At 47.0% G+C, this 25,616-nt stretch overlaps 2 protein-coding genes across 11 annotated transcripts in view; one reads left to right on the top strand and one right to left on the bottom strand.

Moving 5' to 3' along the window:
- Window positions 1-733: 733 nt before the first annotated feature.
- On the top strand, window positions 734-23,957 carry rasal2 (RAS protein activator like 2). Of its 5 annotated transcripts, XM_037457891.2 has the most exons (19): window positions 734-1,228; window positions 6,776-6,903; window positions 7,006-7,132; window positions 13,224-13,330; window positions 13,639-13,736; window positions 15,674-15,827; window positions 15,910-16,008; window positions 16,241-16,795; window positions 16,911-17,055; window positions 17,894-18,038; window positions 18,148-18,387; window positions 19,331-19,532; window positions 20,351-20,538; window positions 20,690-21,575; window positions 21,660-21,809; window positions 21,887-22,089; window positions 22,202-22,289; window positions 22,437-22,467; window positions 23,353-23,957. In XM_037457891.2, exons 1-19 carry the CDS (start codon window positions 1,102-1,104, stop codon window positions 23,481-23,483), a joined length of 3,804 nt encoding a protein of 1,267 aa, XP_037313788.2. In that variant the 5' UTR covers window positions 734-1,101; the 3' UTR covers window positions 23,484-23,957. The 5 variants fall into 5 exon arrangements, with proteins under 5 accessions (XP_037313788.2, XP_037313790.2, XP_037313787.2 ...); XM_037457893.2 differs by lacking the exon at window positions 22,437-22,467 and having other exon boundaries at window positions 20,372-20,538; XM_037457890.2 differs by lacking the exon at window positions 22,437-22,467.
- A 35-nt stretch (window positions 23,958-23,992) lies between these two features.
- The window catches only part of dlg1b (discs large MAGUK scaffold protein 1b), a 32,725-nt gene continuing 31,101 nt past the window's right edge, over window positions 23,993-25,616 (bottom strand). For all 6 annotated transcript variants that reach the window (XM_062557770.1, XM_037457906.2, XM_037457909.2 and 3 more), the window contains one exon: window positions 23,993-25,408. In XM_062557770.1, coding sequence (XP_062413754.1) covers window positions 25,302-25,408 — 107 coding nt within the window. In that variant the 3' untranslated portion in view covers window positions 23,993-25,301. The remainder of the gene's footprint in view (window positions 25,409-25,616) is intronic.

Raw genomic sequence — 25,616 nt, 5'->3', positions numbered from 1 at the left:
CAAAGCGTTTAATAATAAGAACATTGAATTTCAGAATTCAGAGACCAAATTGGCAACAAACGCGGAAAGTTTAAATATTTCTGTAATAGTTGGTTTATAACTAATGATTATAAAGTTCCTCATTGTCTTCACTTGTAGTAACTACCTCCGTCACGTCTTAGATGAACTGACCAACAGAAGGATGTGGCTTTTCTACCAAAACCAACTGTATCGTAAAGTGTGGAACAAGACGACTGCAAACTGTCCTTTGGTCTTTAGAGACATTTAGTGGAAACACACGGAGCGTAGACGAGTCCACCAGAAGGACAATGCTGCTGCTGGAAGAGTCCTCATGTCCAAGTGTCTCCATAAGGGGACAGGAAGCTGCCTCAGGTCCACTGGGACTTCACTCAGGAGAAAGGCTTCATGTGGATCTACAGTTATTGTTGGATCGTATATTTAACATAAAGGTCCAAAAGTATTTACATTCATTACTCAAGTAGAAGGTTTAGAAATACTTCTGTAGAAGTTGAAGTATCCACTCTAGCTGTTTACTTAAAGTAAAGTATAAAAATACTAGTTTCAAAACTACTTAAAGTATAAAAATACTAGTTTCAAAACTACTTAAAGTACTTTATCAGTGTGATACAAGTACTCTTACTGCGTGGTACTAGTACCTTTACTGATTGCTTGCCTCAGACTTCCATGCGCGCTCTCGCACGACTTCACTCCCATGAGCGCGCCCGATCGCGGGCTCGTGCCCGGGTCAGAGGACCGGACTCCGGGAGCAGCGGCAGCGCGCCGAAGACACGCCGACAGTCCTCTCGCTTGCAGCGGCTCACTCGGGACGTAGCAGCCGCTTCTGGTGGACTTCCAGCGGGCAGGAAGGAGAGCGGCGGACCCGCGACGACCAGGTGCCGGTCGGTTGGTAGTTTAAACGCCGTGAAGCGGACCGAGGGGAGCGGGACAATGAGGAAGAGCCCGCCCGGCTAACGGCTAGCTGGGAGCGACTTGTAACGGAAACCGAGAGCCGTTAAACACCCGAAGTGTCCCGGCAACCGGCCTAAAGTCTAACCGGGGGGGGGGTCCCTCACCGGGGGAAGTTTGAGTGTTAGTCCGAACATGGAGACGGACTCTGTGGCGAGCGACGTGGACTCTCGAGGCGGCGGACTGAGCCTCCTGGAGCCCCGGTTGGACCGGATCCTGGTGGACACCCTGTCCCAGCAGCAGGGATGGCTCCGGGTTTACGGTAAGACACGCGCACGCGCACACGCACGGTCCGCAGAAAGGAGGCTGGTTACCGGCCGGAGAGCCAGGTAAGAGGAGGGGACACCTCCAGGCTCTGGAGAGGTCAGAGGTCATTGGTCAGAGCAACACCTGCAGAGAGGTCAGAGGTCATTGGTCAGAGCAACACCTGCAGAGAGGTCATTGGTCAGAGCAACACCTGTAAAGAGGTCAGAGGTCATTGATCAGAGCAACACCTGCAGGCTGGCACATAGCTTACAGGTTGGGAAGTTTGCAGTGTTTGTTTTTTTGTGTGAACAAGTATTTAAATATTTTGTGTATTTATTTTTCCCAGTGAGGTATGAATACTTTATCAGAGTGGTACTTTTACTCTGTGACCATAGTACTTTAGTACATTAGTACCATATATGAATGGTATAAGTACTTTCACTCTGTGTTATTAGTCTTTCTTTCTCTCCCTACTTTTTTCTTCACATCTTTCCATATTTCCTCCTTCCTTTCATCCATCCTTTCCTTGCTTCTTTCCTTCCCTCCTTCCCCCCTGCTGTGTGTCTGTGGTTAAACGGCGTGTGGAAGTGATAATAGACTTTTTAGTGCAGTGCTGTTTGTTCCCACCGGCCCTCAATGCAGCAGCGCTGGTATCCCCCCCCATGTTGGCACACTGTGATGTCAGCAGCCAGTTTGGATGTGATCTCACCCGACAGGACTCCGGCTCACAACCAATCACAGCTCACATAATAACCACTTCATCCTTCAGTTTATCACCTTCATTCATCACACAAATAACCACTTCATCCTTCAGTTTATCACCTTCATTCATCACATAAATAACCACTTCATCCTTCAGTTTATCATTCATCCCACAAATAACCACTTCATCCTTCAGTTTATCACCTTCATTCATCACACAAATAACCACTTCATCCTTCAGTTTATCATTCATCCCACAAATAACCACTCCATCCTTCAGTTTATCACCTTCATTCATCACACAAATAACCACTTCATCCTTCAGTTTATCATTCATCCCACAAATAACCACTCCATCCTTCAGTTTATCACCTTCATTCATCACATAAATAACCACTTCATCCTTCAGTTTATCATTCATCCCACAAATAACCACTTCATCCTTCAGTTTATCACCTTCATTCATCACACAAATAACCACTTCATCCTTCAGTTTATCATTCATCCCACAAATAACCACTCCATCCTTCAGTTTATCACCTTCATTCATCACATAAATAACCACTTCATCCTTCAGTTTATCATTCATCCCACAAATAACCACTTCATCCTTCAGTTTATCACCTTCATTCATCATCACACAAATAACTACTTCATCCTTCAGTTTATCACCTTCATTCATCACATACATAACCACTTCATCCTTCAGTTTATCACCTTCATTCATCACATAAATAACCACTTCATCCTTCAGTTTATCATTCATCCCACAAATAACCACTTCATCCTTCAGTTTATCACCTTCATTCATCATCACACAAATAACCACTTCATCCTTCAGTTTATCACCTTCATTCATCACACAAATAACCACTTCATCCTTTAGTTTATCACCTTCATTCATCATCACATAAATAACCACTTCATCCTTCAGTTTATCACCTTCATTCATCATCACATAAATAACCACTTCATCCTTCAGTTTATCACCTTCATTCATCACACAAATAACCACTTCATCCTTCAGTTTATCACCTTCATTCATCACACAAATAACCACTTCATCCTTCAGTTTATCACCTTCATTCATCATCACATAAATAACCACTTCATCCTTCAGTTTATCACCTTCATTCATCATCACATAAATAACCACTTCATCCTTCAGTTTATCACCTTCATTCATCATCACATAAATAACCACTTCATCCTTCAGTTTATCACCTTCATTCATCATCACATAAATAACCACTTCATCCTTCAGTTTATCATTCATCCCACAAATAACCACTCCATCCTTCAGTTTATCACCTTCATTCATCACATAAATAACCACTTCATCCTTCAGTTTATCATTCATCCCACAAATAACCACTTCATCCTTCAGTTTATCACCTTCATTCATCATCACACAAATAACCACTTCATCCTTCAGTTTATCACCTTCATTCATCATCACATAAATAACCACTTCATCCTTCAGTTTATCACCTTCATTCATCATCACATAAATAACCACTTCATCCTTCAGTTTATCACCTTCATTCATCATCACATAAATAACCACTTCATCCTTCAGTTTATCACCTTCATTCATCATCACATAAATAACCACTTCATCCTTCAGTTTATCACCTTCATTCATCATCACATAAATAACCACTTCATCCTTCAGTTTATCACCTTCATTCATCATCACATAAATAACCACTTCATCCTTCAGTTTATCACCTTCATTCATCATCACATAAATAACCACTTCATCCTTTAGTTTATCACCTTCATTCATCATCACATAAATAACCACTTCATCCTTCAGTTTATCACCTTCATTCATCACAAGAGTCTCTAGTTAGTTGTTAATATTTAAATATTTAGTCCAGTTGGTGTCTTTGCAGAATAAAAGTTGTGTTGTTTTCAGAATAAGAATCGGATTCATTGGTCTTGAATGTCACACATTTGAATGTGTTGCTCTCTGATATACAAACAAACAACAAAAATATACATGAGAGACAACAAAAAGAACACAAAACTACTTCTGATTGTTTCTTAATGAGTCGATCAGCTGACTGCAGGTGAGCCGGTTCAGGTCTGCAGGACAATGGAAAGTTCCTTGCAGGTGGGGGGGGCAGGGAGGAGGAGGAGGGGGGGGGGGCAGGATTTCCTCTCTGGAACAAAACAAGAGTTCTGCTTCAGCGCACAAAAATAATCTGCCGTCTATTTGGGGACTCGGTTCACGGCTGGACGTCATTCTGATGACGATAATGTTTGTGAATAATTACTAACGTACTAGTACTGCATGTACTAGTACTCTTATCAATACTGCTTATTGGTTATTTTGACAGATTTATTAAGAATCCACGTTTCTCTATTGTTTTTGAACAGGTATTATTTGAGTTCTGAACTCTTTAAACTCTATTCTCCTCTAATCAATGATGTCATGGTAATAAAGTAAACATGTTTGTATGTAAAGTAAATACAAATAACCAAACACAACCTTTTATTATTATTGTTGTTAGTCGCTGGTCTGGAGTCAGTTGTGTTTGGGTTTTATGATTTCACTTTAATCAAAAGTAACAACTCCAAATATTGTTTTTTAAATGTGATGATTTGAATTGAGACATTGCTTTGGAGTGTGTGTGAGGTGATTTACCCAGAATGCCTCTGGGCCTCTGCGTTCCTTTCCATCGGCTGATTCTCTCTGCTTGAGCTGCTGGCTATTTTTAGCCGGAGGCTCTCCTGGTTTTCCGGCAGGATGGAAATGAGAAGTGGACCAAGTGGAGCAGCAGCTTCTATCAAAGCTTCATGAGTAAAAGCTGCATTCTGTGTAGTGACCAGCAGGGGGCGACTCCTCTGCTCCCATAGACGTCTATGAGGAAATGACTCTACTTCTGTGTAGTGACCAGCAGGGGGCGACTCCTCTGCTCCCATAGACGTCTATGAGGAAATGACTCTACTTCTGTGTAGTGACCAGCAGGGGGCGACTCCTCTGCTCCCATAGACGTCTATGAGGAAATGACTCTACTTCTCTCTTGATTTATTCCCTCAGTAAACATTGTAAACATGAGTTTATGGTCTCAGTCTCTAGTTTCAAGTCTTCTTCAATGCAGCATGATGTTCTTTTAGTGAATGATGGTCCATTTAGAGTCAAACAGACAATAAAGCAGGAGATGCTTTAGGGCGGGGCTACACAGTGATTGACATGTCAAGATGGTGTCAGCCAAAATGCCAAACTGCAGGCTTCTTCGTCCATTCAATCTGTTAAATGAAATTATAAAGCTATTATTGGTGATCAATAAGTTGATCGGTCTGTGACTCACTGTCCCCTTCAGACTGTGATGCACCCCCCCCCCCCCTCGTCACCAGTTCCCTGTGTCAGCAGGAGGGCTCTCAGTCCAGGACTCCTCGACTTAGACCGTCACGGTCTTAGCTCTGACCTAAATGCAGCGTCGCCACGGCGACCAGCCGCCACGCTGTCCAATCAACACGCACATGTGGACACGCAGGGCAGCTGGGCTTCTACAATACAATGAAAAGAATCAAATGATACCAAAAATAAAAGTAGAAAGTGATTTATTTGTAAAGTAACCAAATACGTCAGATGAAGTCCTATGATGTACTTGTACTGCAGTACTGTTTACGCAGCTAAACAGGGGGTTGTGTGTGTGTGTGTGTGTGTGTGTGTGTGTGTGTGTACCCTGGCAGCCACCTCCTGCATGCTGAAGGACTTTTTGTGTGTCTTCCTTTTGTATTTAAATTGACCCTCCATAATAAAAGCTCCCACAGTAACAAGAAAAGGCCTGAGCTCGTTAGTCCATCAGGGGAAGTGGGAAAGTGGAGGACACCCCCCCCCCCCCCCCAAACCATATTAGAGATGAATCACTTCTTAGGCTCATTATTCGACATCATTAGAAACATTAAGAACAATAGAAACAGAGAGTGTGTCTCTAAATGACCACAACAAAGTAATAGTACAACATGTAGAATCTTCCGTGGTTTTCTCTGCTGCTCTCGTCAGGGTGATGGGAGGCGATGTCGTTGTTCACCTTTGACCTTTGAGACCCCCCCCGCCCCCGCTGAGTGACACTTCAGGGAGGGATGCAGAGGGGGGGGGGGGGGTCCCAGCAGCCTGTGTGTGAGCTGCACAGGTTGCTGTCATGCATGAAGCAGTGTTTAGAACCGGCTTGGTCCGCGGTGCATTCGAGTGACTCTGTTGAGAATCTGGAGTTTCGGTGACAGGTGGTTGACTCCCCACAGCTCTCGTACATTCCCAGTGGACGTTTCTCTTCACACAGACACACGCGTGTAACATGACACACGGAGACCAGAGCAGGACGAGGGTTCAGTCGGGTACGACAAGTTACATAAGACACCCCCCCCGCCCCGACACTGAGCTTCCTGCTGCCTCAGAGCTGCAGCAGGTGTGACTTCCCTCAGGTCTCGGGGGGGGGGGGGGGGGGGTGATTTAGCATGCAGCCAGAAATAGAGGCTGCAGGAAGCGGCCTCCTTCTGTAAGCCGTTAAGAGTTCCATCTTTTAATGGAGCTTCAGAGATGAAGAGCGAGCTCAACTGGTTTTGAGGTTTTCCCTGAAGTGATCAGTATTCCCTGTGTGTCTTTTAAATGACCAACAACAGTGCTTCACACTACACACTCACTGTTTAGTGATGAGCTCGTAGAAGCTCAGCCACAGCGCCCTCTGCAGGTACAACACACCTCTGTCTGAGGACATCACAGTACTAGTGCCTCTGTACGAGGACATCACAGTGTTAGTACCTCTAGGTTTACAGGACATGTCTGTGTGTGTGTGTCTCTGTGTCCCCTTGTGTGTCTCCTAACGCTGTCCTTGGTCTCCGCCCCCAGATGTCAAAGGTCCTCCGGCTCACCGCTTCTCCTGTGGTCAGAGCCTGTGCAGCGGGGGCGGGGCTTGGGAGAGGAAGTTCTGCCTGCTGACGGACAGCCAGCTGATCCTGCTGAACGAGGAGGACGAGGTCAGAGCCCAGAGAGACCTGCAAGATCTGATTTAGATTTTAAAACTTTAAGCACTTTGCTTTTTAAGCACTTTAAAACTGCCCTTCCCCCCATCCCCCCAGGCTCCAGGTGAGACCCAGGTGAGCCCCACAGACTCTTCAAAGGGGCGAAGTCTACGCAGGACCGTCAGTGTCCCCTCGGAGGGACAGTTCCCCGAGTTCCCAGCAGAGTGCGCCGCTGCCATGCTAGGTAAGAGTACTGTCCGTACAGGTTGGGACCTTGCATTGAGTCTACATTTATGCTACATTTATGCTACATTTATTCTACATTTATTTTACATTTACTTATTTTTTTCTACACTTATTCTTTGTTATCTTTATTTGCTACATTGTTGTACATTTTTTAGCAAAAATTATATTAAATATATACTCCATGTATACTTTTTTCAAAATGTATACTTACATTTTGCTACAACATGTATACTATGTTAATATTACATTTATACTACATTTTGATACGTTTAGGACCACTTGTATTAGCCATTTATGCTACACGTTAATGTAAGCTACACTACATTTATTTACCCTTTATACTACATTCATAGAAATCTTATTCTATATAAATACTACATTCATTATAAATGTATTATTTCTTCTGTATCATACGTACATTATAGAGTACTAACCAGGACCAGTTCCTCTTTATACTTTTTAAACTTGTTGTTACAAAGACAGTATTTATTGTGTAGTTTTGGACATTTCCTCAGTTTTGGTTATTCAACCTCAACTTCTGTTATTTTCTGGTGAAATTATTTTAAACTGTGCTTCACTTTTTGTTTCTTTCTCTGACTGACGAGTGACGTGTACTTTTACTATTGGTGATTTAAGAATATTTAATGTTAATACTACTTGAGGACAGGATATTTATGCTGTGGTATTACTCCGTTTATTGAAGTTCATTCTGCATTTGCACTGCTCTCTGAAGAGAGGAGGCCGGCTGTGGTTTTCTTGCTCTGTGGGAACGTCTCTGTCTCAGGGACAAAGCGTCCAGTGTCCGTCCTGACCCCACTGACCCCCTCCCTTGTGTGTGGGACGCCTGGCTGAGGGGATTCCCACCCCGAGCTGCAGGGGTCCCGGAGCTGGGAACCGGTTCTGGGACCGGACGACATTTATTCACTGACCTCCCCCCACCCCTCAGCCCGCACCCCCACCTCTCACTGACCACCCCCACCCCTCAGTGACCACCTCAGCCCCCACCTCTCACTGACCACCCCCACCTCTCACTGACCACCCCCACCTCTCACAGACCACCTCGGCCCCCACCCCTCAGCCCGCACCCCCACCTCTCACTGACCACCCCCACCCCTCACTGACCACCTCAGCCCCCACCCCCACCCCTCACTGACCACCTCAGCCCCCACCTCTGACAGACCACCTCGGCCCCCACCCCTCAGCCCTCACCCCCCACCCCTCAGCCCAGGGAGGGGGGAGGTTATTCACATGTTAATGGGCCCACACAGACAGCACTCAAACAACCAGTTTGTACTGGGATTAAATCAGCATGTAAACATGCTTTATTCTAAACTGGTTTCCAGGGGTTCATACTGGTTTTTTATTGATACTGGGTGTGTCTGTTTTATTACCAGGGTTACACTGGGTTTGGTGTTCGATTCACACTGGTTTTAATGCTTGTTGGGTCGTGACTGGATCTTCTGTATGACATTCAGACTGGTTTGGATTCCAGGCTTATACTGAAAAAGGATTTCTACTGGTTTTAAAGCTGTATTCTGACCGGTTTTAAATACTTGTTTTACTGGTTTCAGGGTGAATGAGTCCTGGGTATTAAAGTGAGTTCTTACTAGTTCACACGGCCGGGTGTCGTGAGTGAAGTGAAATTAAGAAACAGGAATTAGAATCTCTTGTATTACCCTCTTCCTCCTGCTCCTCTTCCTCCTTGTTGAGTGTTATTGGTTACAGGCTTCACTCATTACCTTCTGCAGCTCTTCATCCTCCTCAGCCAATCAGAGCTCTGCACTCAGGGAACTAACGAGCATTACTCTCTTACCTGTAGAGCACAGGTGGCCCCACCTGTCAGGCTGCAGGTCATAGCCCACAGAACAAAACACAAGCTAACGGAGGCTAACGGAGGCGAGTGTTTGACTCATCCTCAGTGTGGTCTCTGGGCGAGGTGACGGCTCTCATGACTCTGGATCTGCCGCATTCCTCATTTTGCTCTCCACCTGTCTGCCCCGCCACAATAAAACCCCACACATACCTGCGACGTCGTCTTCACAGTAAAAGCATTTTAACAGTAGCTAACAATGGCTCAATAAAACTAGTATTAAGGGTTCATCAAATTCACGACAGAACTATATTTATAAATGACCCGCCTTCACGTTATTGCATTTGGAAATAAAAGAGCAAACAATGTGACAGATTCTAGTGTTTTCAGCTGTGATGGTAACAAATGAATGTTTTATTGTAATTAATTAAATAAAGTGTAAGTGTAAAAAGATAATATTTACATGAAAATTCAATCTCTCTATTATTATATCTTTAGTTTTGTCAATATTATTGACTGAAAACAGTCAAATGTATTCAATTTATTTGCCTTTCAGTGCTCCGTCTTTTGAGGATTTTCTTTTTCTTTTTAAGATAACATTAAATATTACTTACTATTCACATACAGTAAATCTAAACGATACAACAAAAGAAAACAAATGGCTAATAATGTACAAGAAATGCAAGAAAAAAGAACAAAACATAAATTCCAATGCGTCACACAATAAAATATCTCCATGCATATATGTCTAATAGTGATATTCATAATAATACATTTTATTCTTTAATGCATTATATATTTATATATGTAACGAAATATTAAATAAAATAATATTTTTATACTTTCTTTTACACAGGATCGCACAATGACATTTAGATGTATAATCAAATGTTTAACTATTTAAAATCCGAGTGGAATAAAACACGGAGAATGTCCTGTGTCTGTGTTAAATTCACGCCCGCATATTATTGAACTGTTTTATTGACATATTTTACCGGCTAAATGTGCTCCGAAGTCAGTGCTCACGTGCCCTTCAGCGGGAGCATTTATTGTGAAGGGTCCGGGCCGGAAGTGAGCTCAGCTGGATGAGGTCGCGTCTCTGATGGACGTCCTCGGTGAGTCTCTCTTTCTCAAAACTCCTCAATCGATAACAAACTCGCTTCCGGTGTGGAGACCGCGGTCCGCGTGCGCGTCGACGGTCTGCGCGACCCCCCCCCAAAACTTTAAAGTAAGAACACGCAGTTTGCGAAACGCGCGTGAAGCTGCGCGGAGTCCGCGCCGCGATCAAAGGCGGACTACTTCCGGTTACCGGGCCAGCTGATCAGGGCTGTTATCGATCCGGAGCTCCGTGGAAGTACTACTGCAGCAGAGCGAAGTACTCCATTGAAGGTGCACAAGTAGTATTATGCGCGATATGGTGTAAAAGTCAAAGTAAACAAGTAGTTTATTGCTAGGAGTTAAATGTCATGAAAATATTGAAGTACACACGTTTTATTTAATGAACTGAATGTAAAAGTAAACAAGCAAAAGTATTATCAGCTAAATATAGAAAAATAGCAAAATTACACAACTATTATCAGTAAAATGTAGTAAAAGTACACTAGTTCTCTCTAGTGTCACAAAAGCAGTACCCCACTTGTGTACTTAAGTTCAGTACTGCGTGTACCTGGTGACTCAGGGGTGTCAAAATGCTCTTCCTCTTGGTGCTGCTCCTCCTCCTCGCTCTGCTCTGCCCTCATTATTAACCATGTGTCTCTCCTCCAGCTGCTCTCAGATCAGCTCTAATCAGACCGTTGTGTCCCAAGTCATGAGAGGATCCGTCTCCTGTTGTCGTGGGAACGAAGTCGGCGTCTGATCTTAGTAACACATGATGGTTTATATTTCTACATCTATACGTCTAACTCTCATTCTGCTGGTCAGAGGTACATAGACGTCAGCTCGTGGTGCCTTCAGGCTCTCGGAGAACTGAAGGTGGGAAACAAAGGCTTTTCTGAGCAGCAGATTGTCTCCCGTGTGTCAGGTGTCTCAGGTGTCTCCGCCCGCAAAACAGCCCCAGCATTCCTCCTACTGCTGCACCGGGGTCGGGTCAAAGGTCACCCACAGGTGGATGAACTCCAAAACAGATGGTTCTCAGTGTAGTACCTGCTCAGGTACTCTGTGTGGTAGCTGAGCTGGTACTCTGGTCTCCACCTGTTTCTGCTGCCCTCTTGTGGTCAGAGTGAACCATTGAACTTCTTCAGGAGAGAGAGATTTAACCTTCATGGATAAAAGGAGCTTTGCTCTCTGTGGAATATAAAGACCGCTCAAAGATGGACAAACCGATATCATGCTATTTATAGATCAACAACAATGGTTTCACACAACATTATACAAAGATGAGCAGTGAGGACAAGGGAAGAAGGGAGAAGGAAAGGAAGCAAGGGAGGGAGAATAAATGCGGAAAAACCTCAGCGTGGTGAGAGAGGAAGGTAGAGAGGGTTAGAGTTACTGCTGAGTGGAGAGCGAGGGGGGGGGCGATGCTGAGGAGGGACAGAGAGAGACGAGGAGGAGATGAGTCGGGAATGTTCACGGGACGAGGACGGACGTCTGCAGCCTAACCTCATTGGCCGGCAGGTGGCTGCTGCTTTGGCCAATCGGGTGTGACTGTGTGTGTGTGTGTGTGTGTGTGTGTGTCCTCTCCTCAGATGATGGGGAATAGCTGTGATCGAGGTACCGTCTCCTCTTCCTCCTCTTCCTCTGTGTGTGTCTGTGTCATGTGACCCACGTGTCATACCCGCCTTCCCGCTGCATGTAGCCTCAACTTTAAAGAAAGGGGAGCAGATGATGCCGTCGCTCCCCTTTCTCCAGGGGGGTTAACGGGTAGTTGTGTATGAGTGTGAGTGTGTGTGTGTGTGTGTGGGGGGGGGGGGGGGCTTGAAAGTTTGTCCCCTGCCTCCTTTACAGCGCTGCCTGCGCCCTGCAGCTGCAACTCGATCCAGCTCTGCTGCATGCTGCGTTCACTGTCGCTGCGTAGCTCCCAGCTTTTCGTCGGAGCAGGAAGTGACCTCGTCACTGTACGTGCAGACGCTCTAGAGTCCGTGTTCAGGTTTTGCTTTTCGATAAACTATTCAAACAACTTTAGCATTTAAAAAGCAGTGTTATAAACTATTAATGGATGGTTAATAACTCGGTAGTGTTATTGTTTCTATTTAACCGCACAGCTGGAGTAAAGCTGCAGTAAACCATGTATTACATCCTGTCGTATTGAGCGATGTTTATTAGGTTTATTACAAAGTACTATTTAACAGAACCATGTAAGAACCGCGTGGCGCTCCGGCCCTGAACACCTCTCACTTCCTGTCTGTGGCTCACAGACTGTTGGGGACTATTTTAAGCGGCGGAAGTTCCCACGTTTGGGGATTGATGCGTGTGACTTGTTGATAATAACGGTGTAGTAATGGCGTCATTGACATAGGTGTATAAATACCCCTCATAATATACATTTATAAACAAATAGGTGTAAATACCCCTCATAATATACATGTATAAACAAATAGGTGTAAATACCCCTCATAATATACATGTATAAACAAATAGGTGTAAATACCCCTCATAATATACATTTATAAACAAATAGGTGTAAATACCCCTCATAATATACATGTATAAACAAATAGGTGTAAATACCCCTCATAATATACATTTATAAACAAATAGGTGTAAATACCCCTCATAATATACATGTATAAACAAATAGGTGTAAATACCCCTCATAATATACATTTATAAACAAATAGGTGTAAATACCCCTCATAATATACATTTATAAACAAATAGGTGTAAATACCCCTCATAATATACATGTATACACACATAGGTGTATAAATACCCCTCATAATATACATGTATACACACATAGGTGTATAAATACCCCTCATAATATACATTTATACACACATAGGTGAATAAATACCCCTCATAATATACATTTATACACACATAGGTGTATAAATACCCCTCATAATATACATTTATACACACATAGTGTACAGTGACCTCTGTCCCTCTCTGATGAGACAGACGACACAGCTCTTTATAATAAACTTTAGTTGATGTTCAGGATATCTGGACCGGATTATGGAGACTTTGGTCACATGACCTCTCAGCTGTATCCATGGCGATATGGAAGCATGAAAGAAGAACAGCTTCTGTGTCCTTTGTTCCTCTTCTTCTACTCTCGGTTTATGGGTAGAGCTGGTGGAATCCTTCCCGTCCATGACGTGTCCCTCTGTCTCTGCAGACGTGTCTTCGGAGCGGTCTCCCAGGAGGAGGAGCATCTCGGCTCTGGGGAGCTCGGAGAAGAGCAACGCCGTGGACAGCCCAAACTCGTCCCCCTTCAAGGTCCCGGTGAGACGATTCATCTCTAATGTCTGTACAAACATCTGGACTCTCTGTTCAACCCCAAAGCCACGTTTTACAGATGACCCTGAACACAACACGTGTGTGTGTGTGTGTGCGTGCGTGTGTGTCTCACAGACTCATGTTACACACTGTGGTTGTCGGGTAAAAGTAGTTTGGGAAACGTGTCAAAGAGGAACGAGAGCATGTAATAGAGAGAGAATCATTTTTCAAAATAAAATGTTCAGATAAAGTCCAATGAAAGTGTAGAAGACGTTGTGACGAGTGGTGACACCTGATGTGTCCTTGTCCTTCAGGGCTTCTTCAGTAAGCGTCTCAAAGGGTCCATCAAGAGGACCAAGAGTCAGACCAAGCTGGACAGGAACACCAGCTTCAGGCCCGCTGACGCCGACAGGTAAGCTGCTTCTCCAGGTGATGTCACCTGACCTCGTGCACATGGCAGCCAATAGGAGGCAGCCTTTTCCTCCATGAGCCCTCCCAGTCTTCCCAGCAGTAACTGCTCTGGTTTTACTGGCAGGAAGACTCTGTCTCTCTCTCCTACCCGCTGACTGGGACTGTACATAATGTTGGAGTTTGAGAATCTTTTATAGTTTTAATATAGATTTTTATTTGAAGAACGTTGTGATTTCGGGGAGTTTAATGTATTCATTTGTCCACTCAAAGAAATGATGACTTGTTACAATAAGAACATTTTAAACGAGGGACGCCACAAGCCGCTGCATCGGTCTGCGTGTTTATGAACACACACACACACACACACACACACACACACACACACACACACTCAGCCTCTCCCTGCTCACTCGGCTCTGAGCTCTGACTCTTGATGGACGGTTTGTCTTCTCTCCTCCGGACAGCTCTCTAAAACTCTGAGGCTCAGGTAGGGGTGTGTGTGTGTGTGTGTGTGTGTGTGTGTGTGTGTGTGTGTGTGTGTGTGTGTGTGTGTGTGTGTGTGTGTGTGTGTGTGTGTGTGTGTGTGTGTGTGTGTGTGTGTGTGTGTGTGTGTGTGTGTGTGTGTGTGTGTGTGTGTGTGTGTGTGTGTGTGTGTGTTTTCATGCCATTGTGTGTTACATTTTCCTGAGGTCACATCATCTGACAGGTTTAAACAAACTTGCTTTAACCAAAGGATTAAAAACTCTCCTGATGATCTGCAGACCGATGACATCACGTCACATGCACATACAGTCCTCTAATGTGTCTGATCATGTGACACGTAAACAACCAGTCAGTGGTCAGATCAACGTGAGCTAACTTCACTTCAGTAACATTATGATGCGTTCAGGTTCTGCTCAGTGAACTTTATGATGTTATCACGATGTGTTCAAATGTCGTCTGTAAAATGTAGTGTTGGTGAATCCACATGAATATAAAATAGATATCAGAGATGAATTATGATGTGCTCATTATTATACAACATTAAATAAGGTCTCACTGCTCCTCAATGATCTCAACCCGCTAATCCGGGTTTACGTAACTCATCGGGATTACACACACACACACGCACACAATAACACACACACACACACAATAACACACACAATAACACACACACACACACACACAATAACACACACACACACAATAACACACACACACACACACACAATAACACACACACACACACACACACACAATAACACACACACACACACACAATAACACACACACACACACACAATAACACACACACACACACAATAACACACACACACACACAATAACACACACAGACACACAGGGACTTAAATCTACAGCAACATTAAAATAAACTGTTTCCATCAATCATTCAGATTGTGTGTAAAATAAGTAAAGCTATGAGGTGATGAAACTCTGTTTCAAGGTAACAGTCCTTCCGATACTACTCAAGTAATAGTACACAAGTACTACTAATACTATACTAAATTACCCTTCAACCCTTGTGTGTGTGTGGCAGCTTAGTTCCAATTTATTTTGAAAATACTCCACTTCCTGAGCTGACCTCCCCTCGTCTGTGTCTCCTCCCCCGAGTCTGTAGCCTAGCGCCCATCGCTGTGGGAGAGGCCGTTGCCAGGGAAACGCTCCGGAGGGGAGGGGGGTGCGTTTGCTTCCGTCCCAGGACCGCTTTTACCGCCTGGGAAGCTTCACAGAGGCTCAGAGCTCGGAGGGAGGAAGAGGGAGGAAGAGGGAGGACTGCTGGAGAAGGGGGTGGGGGGGGCAGGTGGGGGGGGGGCAGGAGGACTCACCTGGCTCTGCTGCTGTTTCTCGTCGGTTCGCTGAGCGTCCGTTTAAAACCTTCGCCGCTCTTCTTCTTCTCTCCAGCCGCTCACGTCTCTCCTCCATCTCCTCCTCCAGGTCGAGGGCCCTCCCCAAGCTGAGGGAGTCGACGTCCCTCGAGTCCCTGCTGAGCCCCGGCAGCGCGGTGGAGGCTCTGGACCTCAGCATGGAGGAGGAGGTGCTGGTCAAGCCGCTGCACAGCAGCATCCTGGGACAGGAGTTCTGCTTCGAGGTGAGGAGGAGAGGGAGGAGGGGGAGGAGGGAGGCTCTCGTAGCTCCACAGGTACACTCACCTTTGTCCTCTCACCCGTCAGGTGACGTACTCTGGAGGCAGCAAGTGCTTCAGCTGCACCTCCTCCTCGGAGAGGGACAAGTGGATGGAGAACCTGAGGAGGACCATCCAGCCCAACAAGGTGAGACTCACTCCTCCATCCAGGCTTTTGACTCGGGTCAAAGGTCAGTGTTACATCCAGCTGACCTTGGAAACATCACGAAGGACTTCAACAGCTTGTTAGATATGAAGAATGATCATAAAAAGTATTATCGATATGAACTATTGTTCTTCTTATACTAATGATGCTCACATTGGATGCTAGTGAGGAGGAAATCCTCATGTTGGAGGTGACGTGGTCTCCATGTTTGCAGGACAACTGCCGGCGGGCGGAGAACCTGCTCCGCCTGTGGATCATCGAGGCCAAAGACCTGCCGCCCAAGAAGAAGTACTTCTGCGAGCTGTGCCTGGACGACGTGTTGTACGCGCGGACCACCAGCAAGACGCGCCACGACAGCCTGTTCTGGGGCGAGCACTTTGACTTCAGCGGCCTGCCGGCCACGCACAGCGTCACCGTGCACGTCTACCGCCACCTGGACAAGAAGAAGAAGAAGGACAAGAACAACTACGTGGGCCTGGTGAACATCCCGGTGTCCGGCGTGACGGGCCGGCAGTTCGTGGAGAAGTGGTACCCCATCAGCACGCCCACCACCGGCAAGGCCAAAGGGGGCGGGCCCTCGATCCGCATCAAGTCCCGCTTCCAGACCATCTCCATCCTGCCCATGGAGCAGTACAAGGAGTTCGCCGAGTTCGTTACCAACAACTACAGCATGCTGTGCTCGGTGCTGGAGCCCGTCATCAGCGTCAGGAACAAGGAGGAGATGGCCTGCGCCCTGGTCCACATCCTGCAGAGCACCGGCAGGGCAAAGGTCAGAGAGCTTAGCTTAGCATGAAGACTGTCTCAGGCTACAGGGAGACACCGATGCTCCTTTGAAATACAACTTGATGGAAAGAAGTGACCCACTGGCTGTCTCCCCTGTTCAGGACTTCCTAACAGACCTGGTGATGTCAGAAGTGGACCGCTGTGCCGACCACGACGTCCTGATCTTCAGGGAGAACACGCTGGCCACCAAAGCCATCGAGGAGTACCTGAAGCTGGTGGGACAGAAATACCTGCACGACGCGCTGGGTGAGTGGATTAAGAGTTCTTGCTGTAGCTACATGCTACATGCTACATGCTACGTGTGTTCTGACCAGCATGCATCTCTGGTTGTTCCTCATGTGTCGCTCAGTGTTTTCATGCAGCAGCAGAGTTGCTTCTCGTTGTGAGCTGTACCCAGCATGCAGTTCGGTGGGACCATTTTTCCTAAATGTACAATTATTACAAAATGTTTATGTGTCACAAGCTGTTGTGTCGTGGTGTTTTACCCTGTTAAAGCGAGTTTATTGTGGGTTAATCATTGTTGTAATAAAGTTATAACTATGATTTACTCTTAATACACAAGAAGCTCCGACCGCCCGATGTCCTCGATGACGTGTAAAAATAAATTGTGCCGCCTGTCGAAGAGCAACCTCAGATGTTTCGGTGTAACACACATGAACAGAGAGATTCATTCTAGTGGAAACATTCCTGCAAACTGGTTTTGGAAACAAGTTGAATAAGTAGCAAAAGAAACTGTAAAAGAGGACAAGGAGTCATTTAATGATTGATTTCATAGCGTTTTATCTTCGGAGACTCTTCAATAACAATGTGATGTTGAAGAAACTTTGAGGTTCATTTTTCTAAAGAAGAAAATGCACGTTGATCCCAAATTAGATAAAAAACTGTTCAAAGGGAAGAGGAAGCTGTCACAGACCCAGTTCTCTCTATTTATAGTCTGAAGACCAAAAATACCTTCTTCTTCACATCTAGGATGTTTATTTATAGCTAACACAGCCCTTCAGGTCTCCTGATTGTGTGTGTGTGTGTGTGTGTGTGTGTGTGTGTGTGTGTGTGTGTGATTGTGTGTGTGTGTGTGTGTCACCAGGTGAGTTCATCAAAGCTCTCTACGAGTCGGATGAGAACTGCGAGGTGGATCCAAGTCGATGCTCCAGCAGCGAACTGAGCGAACACCAGAGCAACCTGAAGATGTGCTGCGAGCTGGCTTTCTGCAAGATCATCAACTCCTACTGGTACCACTGGAGGCCCAGTGCACACAGTCCGGCCTTATTCTTCTTCATCAACGGCTTTGGGCCTGAATGCGTTGGAGTCACTTCCTTGACGTCCTTCCTGTCTCCTCAGTGTGTTTCCTCGAGAGCTGAAGGAAGTGTTCGCCTCGTGGAAGCAGCAGTGCATCGCTCGCGGCCACCAGCAGGACATCAGCAAGCGTCTGATCAGCGCCTCGCTCTTCCTGCGCTTCCTGTGCCCCGCCATCATGTCGCCCTCCCTCTTCAACCTGATGCAGGAATACCCGGACGACCGGACGTCCCGGACGCTCACGCTCATCGCCAAGGTCATCCAGAACCTCGCCAACTTTACTAAGTGAGTGCAGTGCTGCTCCTGCTTCCTCCGTGAGAGCATCCACAGCGCTAATACCCAAGCTTAGCATCATTATCACATGTTACCGCTGTACGGTGTTACGCTGTACGTTGTAAGGTGTTACGCTGTACGGTGTTACGCTGTACGGTGTTACGCTGTACGGTGTTACGCTGTACAGTCTTTACGCTGTACGTGTTACCGCTGTACGGTGTTACGTTGTACGCTCTACGTGTTACGCTGTACGATGTTACGCTGTACGATGTTACCGCTGTACGGTGTTACGCTGTACGTGTTACGCTGTAAGATGTTACGCTGTACAGTCTTTACGCTGTACGTGTTACCGCTGTACGTGTTGCGTTGTACGCTGTACGTGTTACGTTATACGCTGTACGGTGTTACGCTGTACGTGTTACGCTGTACGGTGTTACGCTGTACGATGTTACCGCTGTACGGTGTTACGCTGTACGATGTTACGCTGTACAGTCTTTACGCTGTACGATGTTACCGCTGTACGATGTTACCGCTGTACGGTGTTACGCTGTACGTGTTACGCTGTACGTGTTACGCTGTACGGTGTTACGCTGTACGTGTTACGTTGTACGCTGTACGGTGTTACGCTGTACGGTGTTACGCTGTACATGTTACGCTGTACGGTGTTACCGCTGTACGTGTTACGCTGTACAGTCTTTACGCTGTACGTGTTACCGCTGTACGGTGTTACGCTGTACGTGTTACGTTGTACGCTGTACGGTGTTACGCTGTACGATGTTACGCTGTACGTGTTACCGTGGTACTATAATATAGCATGATGTTATTTCCACTGTTGGGGCTTTTGCCGTGTAGTTTTCTTTTCTCTTACTCGCGCGTGATGTTCATCGTGCGTCGGATGTTGTAAATTAATCAACAATGTGCAAAGATCCGAATGTGTCCATGTGTTCGTCCACAGGTTTGGCAACAAAGAAGAGTACATGGCCTTCATGAACGACTTCTTGGAGCATGAGTGGGCGGGGATGATGCGCTTCCTGTCGGAGATTTCCAACCCGGAGACGCTGTCCAACACGCCGGGCTTCGAGGGCTTCATCGACCTCGGCCGCGAGCTGTCCGTCCTGCACGCTCTGCTGTGGGAGGTTGTCTCTCAGCTGGACAAGGTACAGAGCAACGACTCTTTGTCTGTGTGTGTGAGACCTGTCAATCACTGTGTAGCCCCGCCCATCATTCACTTAATGAACATCATGCTGCATCGAAGAAGTCTTGAAACTAGAGACTGAGACGATAAACTCATGTTTACAATGTTTACTGAGGGAATAAATCAAGAGAGAAGTAGAGTCATTTCCTCATAGACGTCTATGGGAGCAGAGGAGTCGCCCCCTGCTGGTCACTACACAGAAGTAGAGTCATTTCTTCATAGACGTCTATGGGAGCAGAGGAGTCGCCCCCTGCTGGTCACTACACAGAATGCAGCTTTAACACTTGAAGCTCTGACTTCACTTTAAATAAATCACATCCTGTTCTTTTTCACATGTTCACTAACTGAGTTTGGATCAGTGATCAGAGATGTTGTGTGTGGTACTTGTACTTGTAACGGCTTACCATCAGCAGCAGAGATCACTCTGCTTCATTTAATCACATTAACGCTGCGTGGTGAACTCAAAGCATGACCCCCGCCCCCCCCCCCCCTTCCTGCTCTGCTGTGTCTCACCTGTGTCCTCTGATGGAGCTCTGCATGGCTCTGCTGTGTTGGCTGAGGTTTGGTTCAGTAGAAGCACGTTGTTCTAGTTTGATTTTTTGTTTCCATTAAGTTTCCCTCATGTTTGTTTCCTCCCTCCTCCTCCCCCCTCCTCCCCCCTCCTTCTGTTCACTTCCTGTGCGGCCGACTCCCTCCTGTTGCCACCGCCTCCCACACCACCACCGCATCCTGGTGCTTTCATTCCAACCATCCACACACACACAAACACGGCTACCCCAGGGTGAAAATTCCTTCCTGCAGGCCACCGTAGCGAAGCTGGGTCCGCTGCCGAGGATTCTGGGAGATATCTCCCGCTGCTTGTTGTCGCCAACGCCGGTCCAGCAGCAGCTGAGACGCTTCCAGGAACACAACATGAGCGGCAGCCTGTCGTCGGGGTTACAGCGGATCTTTGAAGACCCGACTGACAGGTAACCAGGTCACCGTGAATCTCTCTGACGGTCCTTGAACGCATCATTCGTTCATAAACAATCGTTGAAATTCGGTTTATTCAGAATGTCCACAGTTTGATTGAAAGCGATTGACATGTGACCTCGTGGGTTCCTGCCTCCCTCCCTGCAGCCACAGCGACGCTCGCAGCCTGATGGGGGGTTCCGCCCGAGGTCAGCGCCCCCTGCTGGCTCAGCAGCATTCCTCCGCCCGCAGCAGCCTGTCGGACCAGGACGAGCCGCTGCTGCCCAACGGCCGCAGCGTGTCTCTGGTGGACCTGCAGGAGGCGCAGGGCCTTCACCACGAGGCCCCGCCCCGCCTCAGCAGGACGGGCTCCCAGGCCTCGGTCGGACACGCCCCGCCCCCGCCCAACTACCCCCACTCCAACTCCCTGACCACGCAGCCGGCGCCGCCCCGAGGCGCCGGCAGGGAGGGCCAGCCGCAGAGCGCGCCGCAGGCCCGGCGCCCGCTGCCCCCGTCGCTCGGCCAGCAGCGCGGCCTGCAGCCGCTGTCCTTCCAGAACCCCGTGTACCACCTGAGTAACCCCGCCCACAGCCTGTCCACGCGCTCCGCCCACTCGCTGCGCCGCGACTCCAGCTCCGACAACCTGAGCACCGAGAGCTCGCACAACAGCCACAGCAACTCCGACGACTTCGGCAGCCAGGGGGGGGTCAAAGGTCGCGCGCCATCCACCAGCAGCCTGGAGGAGTCGGGCGGCAGGCGCAGCGCGCACAGCGAGGAGCGCTCCACGCCGCGGCGCCACGCCCCGCCCGACCTCCCGCCCGGCGCCGCCACGGCGGTTGCCGTCCCCCGGCAAAGCACGACGGCGGGTACCGCCCACATCGTCAAGGTGGAGCAGCAGAGCAGAGGAGGGGGCGGGGCCAGGACGCCGTGCTCCGTCCCTGCCGGCGCCTCGGTGCGCGGCGCGGAGCCTGCGCCGCCCCCCCACCAGCACGCCACCAGCCCCCCAGAGAACACGGCCCCGCCCCCTCGCAGTGCCGCCAAGCAGCCACAGCCGGTAGTGCAACATAAACTCCTCCCCCTCCTTCGTTTAACCCCTCCTCCTTGCTCACCTGCTATCACCTGTGTGATGATGTCACAGGCGGCGTCTCCGGTGGAGGCGGTGGCGATGTCCCCGGTGGAGAGGACGGCAGCCTGGGTGCTCAACAACGGCCAGTACGAGGAGGAGGGGGGGGAGGAGCAGCAGGAGGAGCAGCAGAGGAGCAGGCAGGAAGGAACCAACACTGAGAAGGTAAAGAGTCCGAAAGCTGCAGAGATCACAACATGTTTTGGAAAAAACTTCAAATATATGTATGAAATCTTTTTCAGTACCAGCTGGAGATCTCCAGGCTGAAGGAGCGCCTGCGGGTCTCCGCCCTCCGTCTGGAGGAGTACGAGCTGCGCCTCCTCGCCCAGGAGCAGCAGATGCAGAAGCTGCTGCTGGAGTACAAAGTGCGTCTGGAGGAGGGCGAGGAGCGACTGAGGAGGCAGCAGGAGGAGAAGGACAGCCAGATGAAGAGCATCATCTGCAGGTAGGGACGCACCGGGCCCCAAAACAAGCACACCCCAGCACCAGAATACACTGCTGCTAATACAGCAAGTACTACTAATACAGGTTGTGTGTGTGTGTGTGTGTGTGTGTAGGCTGATGGCGGTGGAGGAGGAGCTTAAACGGGACCACGCAGAGATGCAGGCGGTGATTGAAGCCAAACAAAAGATTATTGACGCTCAGGTAAAACATTACTACCTTTACTCTGAAACTTGGTTTCCTGTTCGTGTTAAGTACCTTTACTCTGAAACTCAAGCTGGCTTCCTGTCAAGCAGCTTTAAGGAATCCTTCCCTTTCTTGTTCTTCTCATCGTCTCTTCACTGATTCCAGGTCAGTAACGGATGTGAAATAAACCAATCAGGCAAGTAGCGACTGTGGCCCTGCCCCCTCCCTCACTCCACCATGCTACTTTAAGAAGGACGAAAACACCTGAATAGCCAATCACAGAGCAGACATTCCATTTTTATTACCCAGCATTCATAGAGCCATCATCACTTGATGCTTTGTTTCGATTACTCAGTGGCCAGTTTATTCTGCAAAGTTTCTTATTTTGAAGGATCTACTGCGGTTTCCTGCAGAAATAAACTGAACACTGGTTCTGATTTGTACTTGAAGGGTTTTAGTTTTTGATGGTCACCTGTCACACGTCAGTCATGTGATCTACATTTAGATGAAGAGGAGCAGCGAGCTGATGAAGTCTCTTTGTGGCCTTTAGTGCACATTAGTGCATGTGGCTTTTAGTGCATGTGAGCGTGCACATCTGGTTAGCTCGTGGCCGCCGCTCTGTCGGGGGAAAAGTGTGACATCATTACCTGCTGCTGGGGTCAGAGGTCACTGGTCCATAATTATTCCCAATGACTCGGCTGGTGTTTTAGGATCTCTGAGCTGGTTTCCTTCCAGTTTGGCTGCCCCCTCCCTTCCTCCCCCCATCACCCCCCCCTCCCTCCCCCCTCCCCCCCTCCTCCCCCCCTCCCCCATATCCCTCCTCCACGCTGTCAGTTTCTGAGCAGGTGGGTCAAAGGTCGGAGGTTTGACTTCCTGCTGAAAAACTCACTTTCTTTGTTCTTTCTCGGGATATTTATATTATATTATTGAACAATTTTCACTCTTGTTTTGACGTTGTTTCTGTTGAATGTTTCCACTCAAGCGAAACGTCATCTGTTCACCTCGAAAAAACGATTCTTTTCTCCCTGTTTCATTCTTACTTTTATTTATTTTTTTTAAACCTCCGTCTTCATCCAATCAGGAGAAGCGGATCGACTCGCTGGACGCGGCCAACCTGCGGCTGATGACGGCGCTGACGCAGGTGAAGGAGCGCTACAGCAACCCCACCCTCCACAACGGCCGCCCACCCCCCACCAAGCTGTCAATCACTGAGACCGGAGAGTTCAAGAACAGCAGCTGCTGATTGGCCGGAGAGGCGGGGCCTAATGTTAGAGATATAAGTGTAAATACTAAAGGTTTGACCTGTTGTGCGTGTGTCAGTGAGAAAGAAACAAACCAAAAGCTAAAACGCACTCGAGTTTTCTAACAGACTTTTCTTTAAATAGTTTTTATTTGAATCGTTTTTTGTTGCCAAAGTTTGTTGTTTTTTAACTGACGAGTTCTTTTGGGGTTTTAATTTATTCCTCCAAGTCGTGTCCGTGTTGCTGATCTACTGAACGAACCCTGTAGGCTCAGGGTCAAAGGTGACGCACCTGTCTGCTGTCCCGCCTTCAGAATAAAAGCTGTCTGTTTGAGTGCTCTCATCTCGTTCTGCGCATGAACAGATTTTAGTTTTAACTGTTTTGCATTCGTGTGAATGAATGAATGAATACCTCAACCCCCTTTTAATAAACTCAATTAATCCCACATTCTTCTATTCCAGCTTCATGTCATAAAGATGATTCATTAGACAGGTGACATGTTTTTATTGTGGGGGGGTCAACAGGTTGCTGAGGTAAAACGCGTCTCATTGCCCTGAAGAACCAGACCTTCATCAGATCTCAAAAGTAGAAACTCATTATTGGACACTTAGTGTTTTCTTGTTAAGTTTTTATTATGCTTAAAAAAGAAAATTAAAAGACAGAAGGTGGTCGAAGAAAAAGAAAAAATATAGATTCATATTCAAATATCTTTAACTTTCTATTCATAAATGATTAAACAAAGCAAAGAAAATAAGTCCAGTAATGCTGAAGGTTCAATATAGACTTTCATTATAACAAAATAGGCAGTTTACCGAGGGTTAAATATCTGTCCAATAGGAGCCCCGACACACGTGCACACACCTGGAGGAGCCCCACGAGGTCACGTGACACACGTGCACACACCTGGAGGAGCCCCACGAGGTCACGTGACACACGTGCACACACCTGGAGGAGCCCCACGAGGTCACGTGACACACGTGCACACACCTGGAGGCAAACGTCTCACCAAGTCGCTCCGTCTTGAGAGAATATAATAAAACTAAAAGTTCAAACTAGGAGAAAAACGTCTTTTTGTTGGCGAAAATAAATTGAAATAATGATTTTAATTCCACAAAAGATCAATTTTTTCTGTTAAATTGTTTAGTTTGACGAGAAGTCTGAAGTTATTTATATATTTATGTTTCCCTGTTATTTCTGATTAGATGAGTTGTTTTCCATCATAAATAAATTAAATATTTGTATTGCAATGATAATCTGAGGTCTTCATGTTTAGAAGAACTAGTTTTATATTATAATGTTTCTTTATAAATTCAAACTCTTCATTTTCTAAGTGAAATAAAAAGCTGAAATATTATTTTCTCTGTCGGAGGCTTCAGATTCCTTTCAGACGGAAACGCGTCGAGCAAAATGACCTTTGACCTCTTCAAGGTCAAGTCCACCACCTACGACGTCCCCTCTGAGACCGAAGAAGAAAGGTTGTGATGTCAGATGCTGCAGTGGCTGATGGGAAAAAACTGACATGCTGCTGAAGCTCAAACGTGCAATGTTTTGCTTTTCTTCGTGTCTCCGAGGACTCGTCTCCACTTTCATGGTCACGTCTCCTCCTCCTGCTCCTCCTGCTCCTCCTGCTCCTCCTGCCTTAAACATTAAGGAGCTGTACGGGCTGCGTGTGATGTCATCATACTTCCAAACAACTTCAAAATAAAACTCGGGCAGTCTGTGTGTCGTTAATCAGAAGGAAGGGGGTCCTTTTCAAAATAAAAGCCTCTGGATCTGAGAAGTTTGGTCCTCATAACTTCTCCTTGGACTGAACCCAGATGAACGGACCCGACTGCTCCTCGATGATCTGCTTCACCTGCTCGTAGATCTCCTCCAGAGTGTCGCCCTGGACGACGGCTGCAAGAGAAGGAGACGCAAAGAGGAACGTTCTAACCACACTTAGAAAGAGCTGCGCTGCCTCTTGTGGCCAAAATAGGAACAACTATTTATATTCATTTCATTTTCATAAACAATTAATATTATTATTATTATTATTATTGTTGTTTAATAACTGCCTCATTATGCGATAACCAGACAAGCTGATGGTGGTGTTTGGGGGCGTGGC

The sequence above is a fragment of the Pungitius pungitius genome, chromosome 15 (genome assembly GCF_949316345.1).
Source record: "Pungitius pungitius chromosome 15, fPunPun2.1, whole genome shotgun sequence".
NCBI classification, from domain to species: Eukaryota; Metazoa; Chordata; class Actinopteri; order Perciformes; family Gasterosteidae; genus Pungitius; species Pungitius pungitius.
Note: the sequence above shows the minus strand (reverse complement) of the source record. Positions and strands in the feature narration are given on the sequence as shown.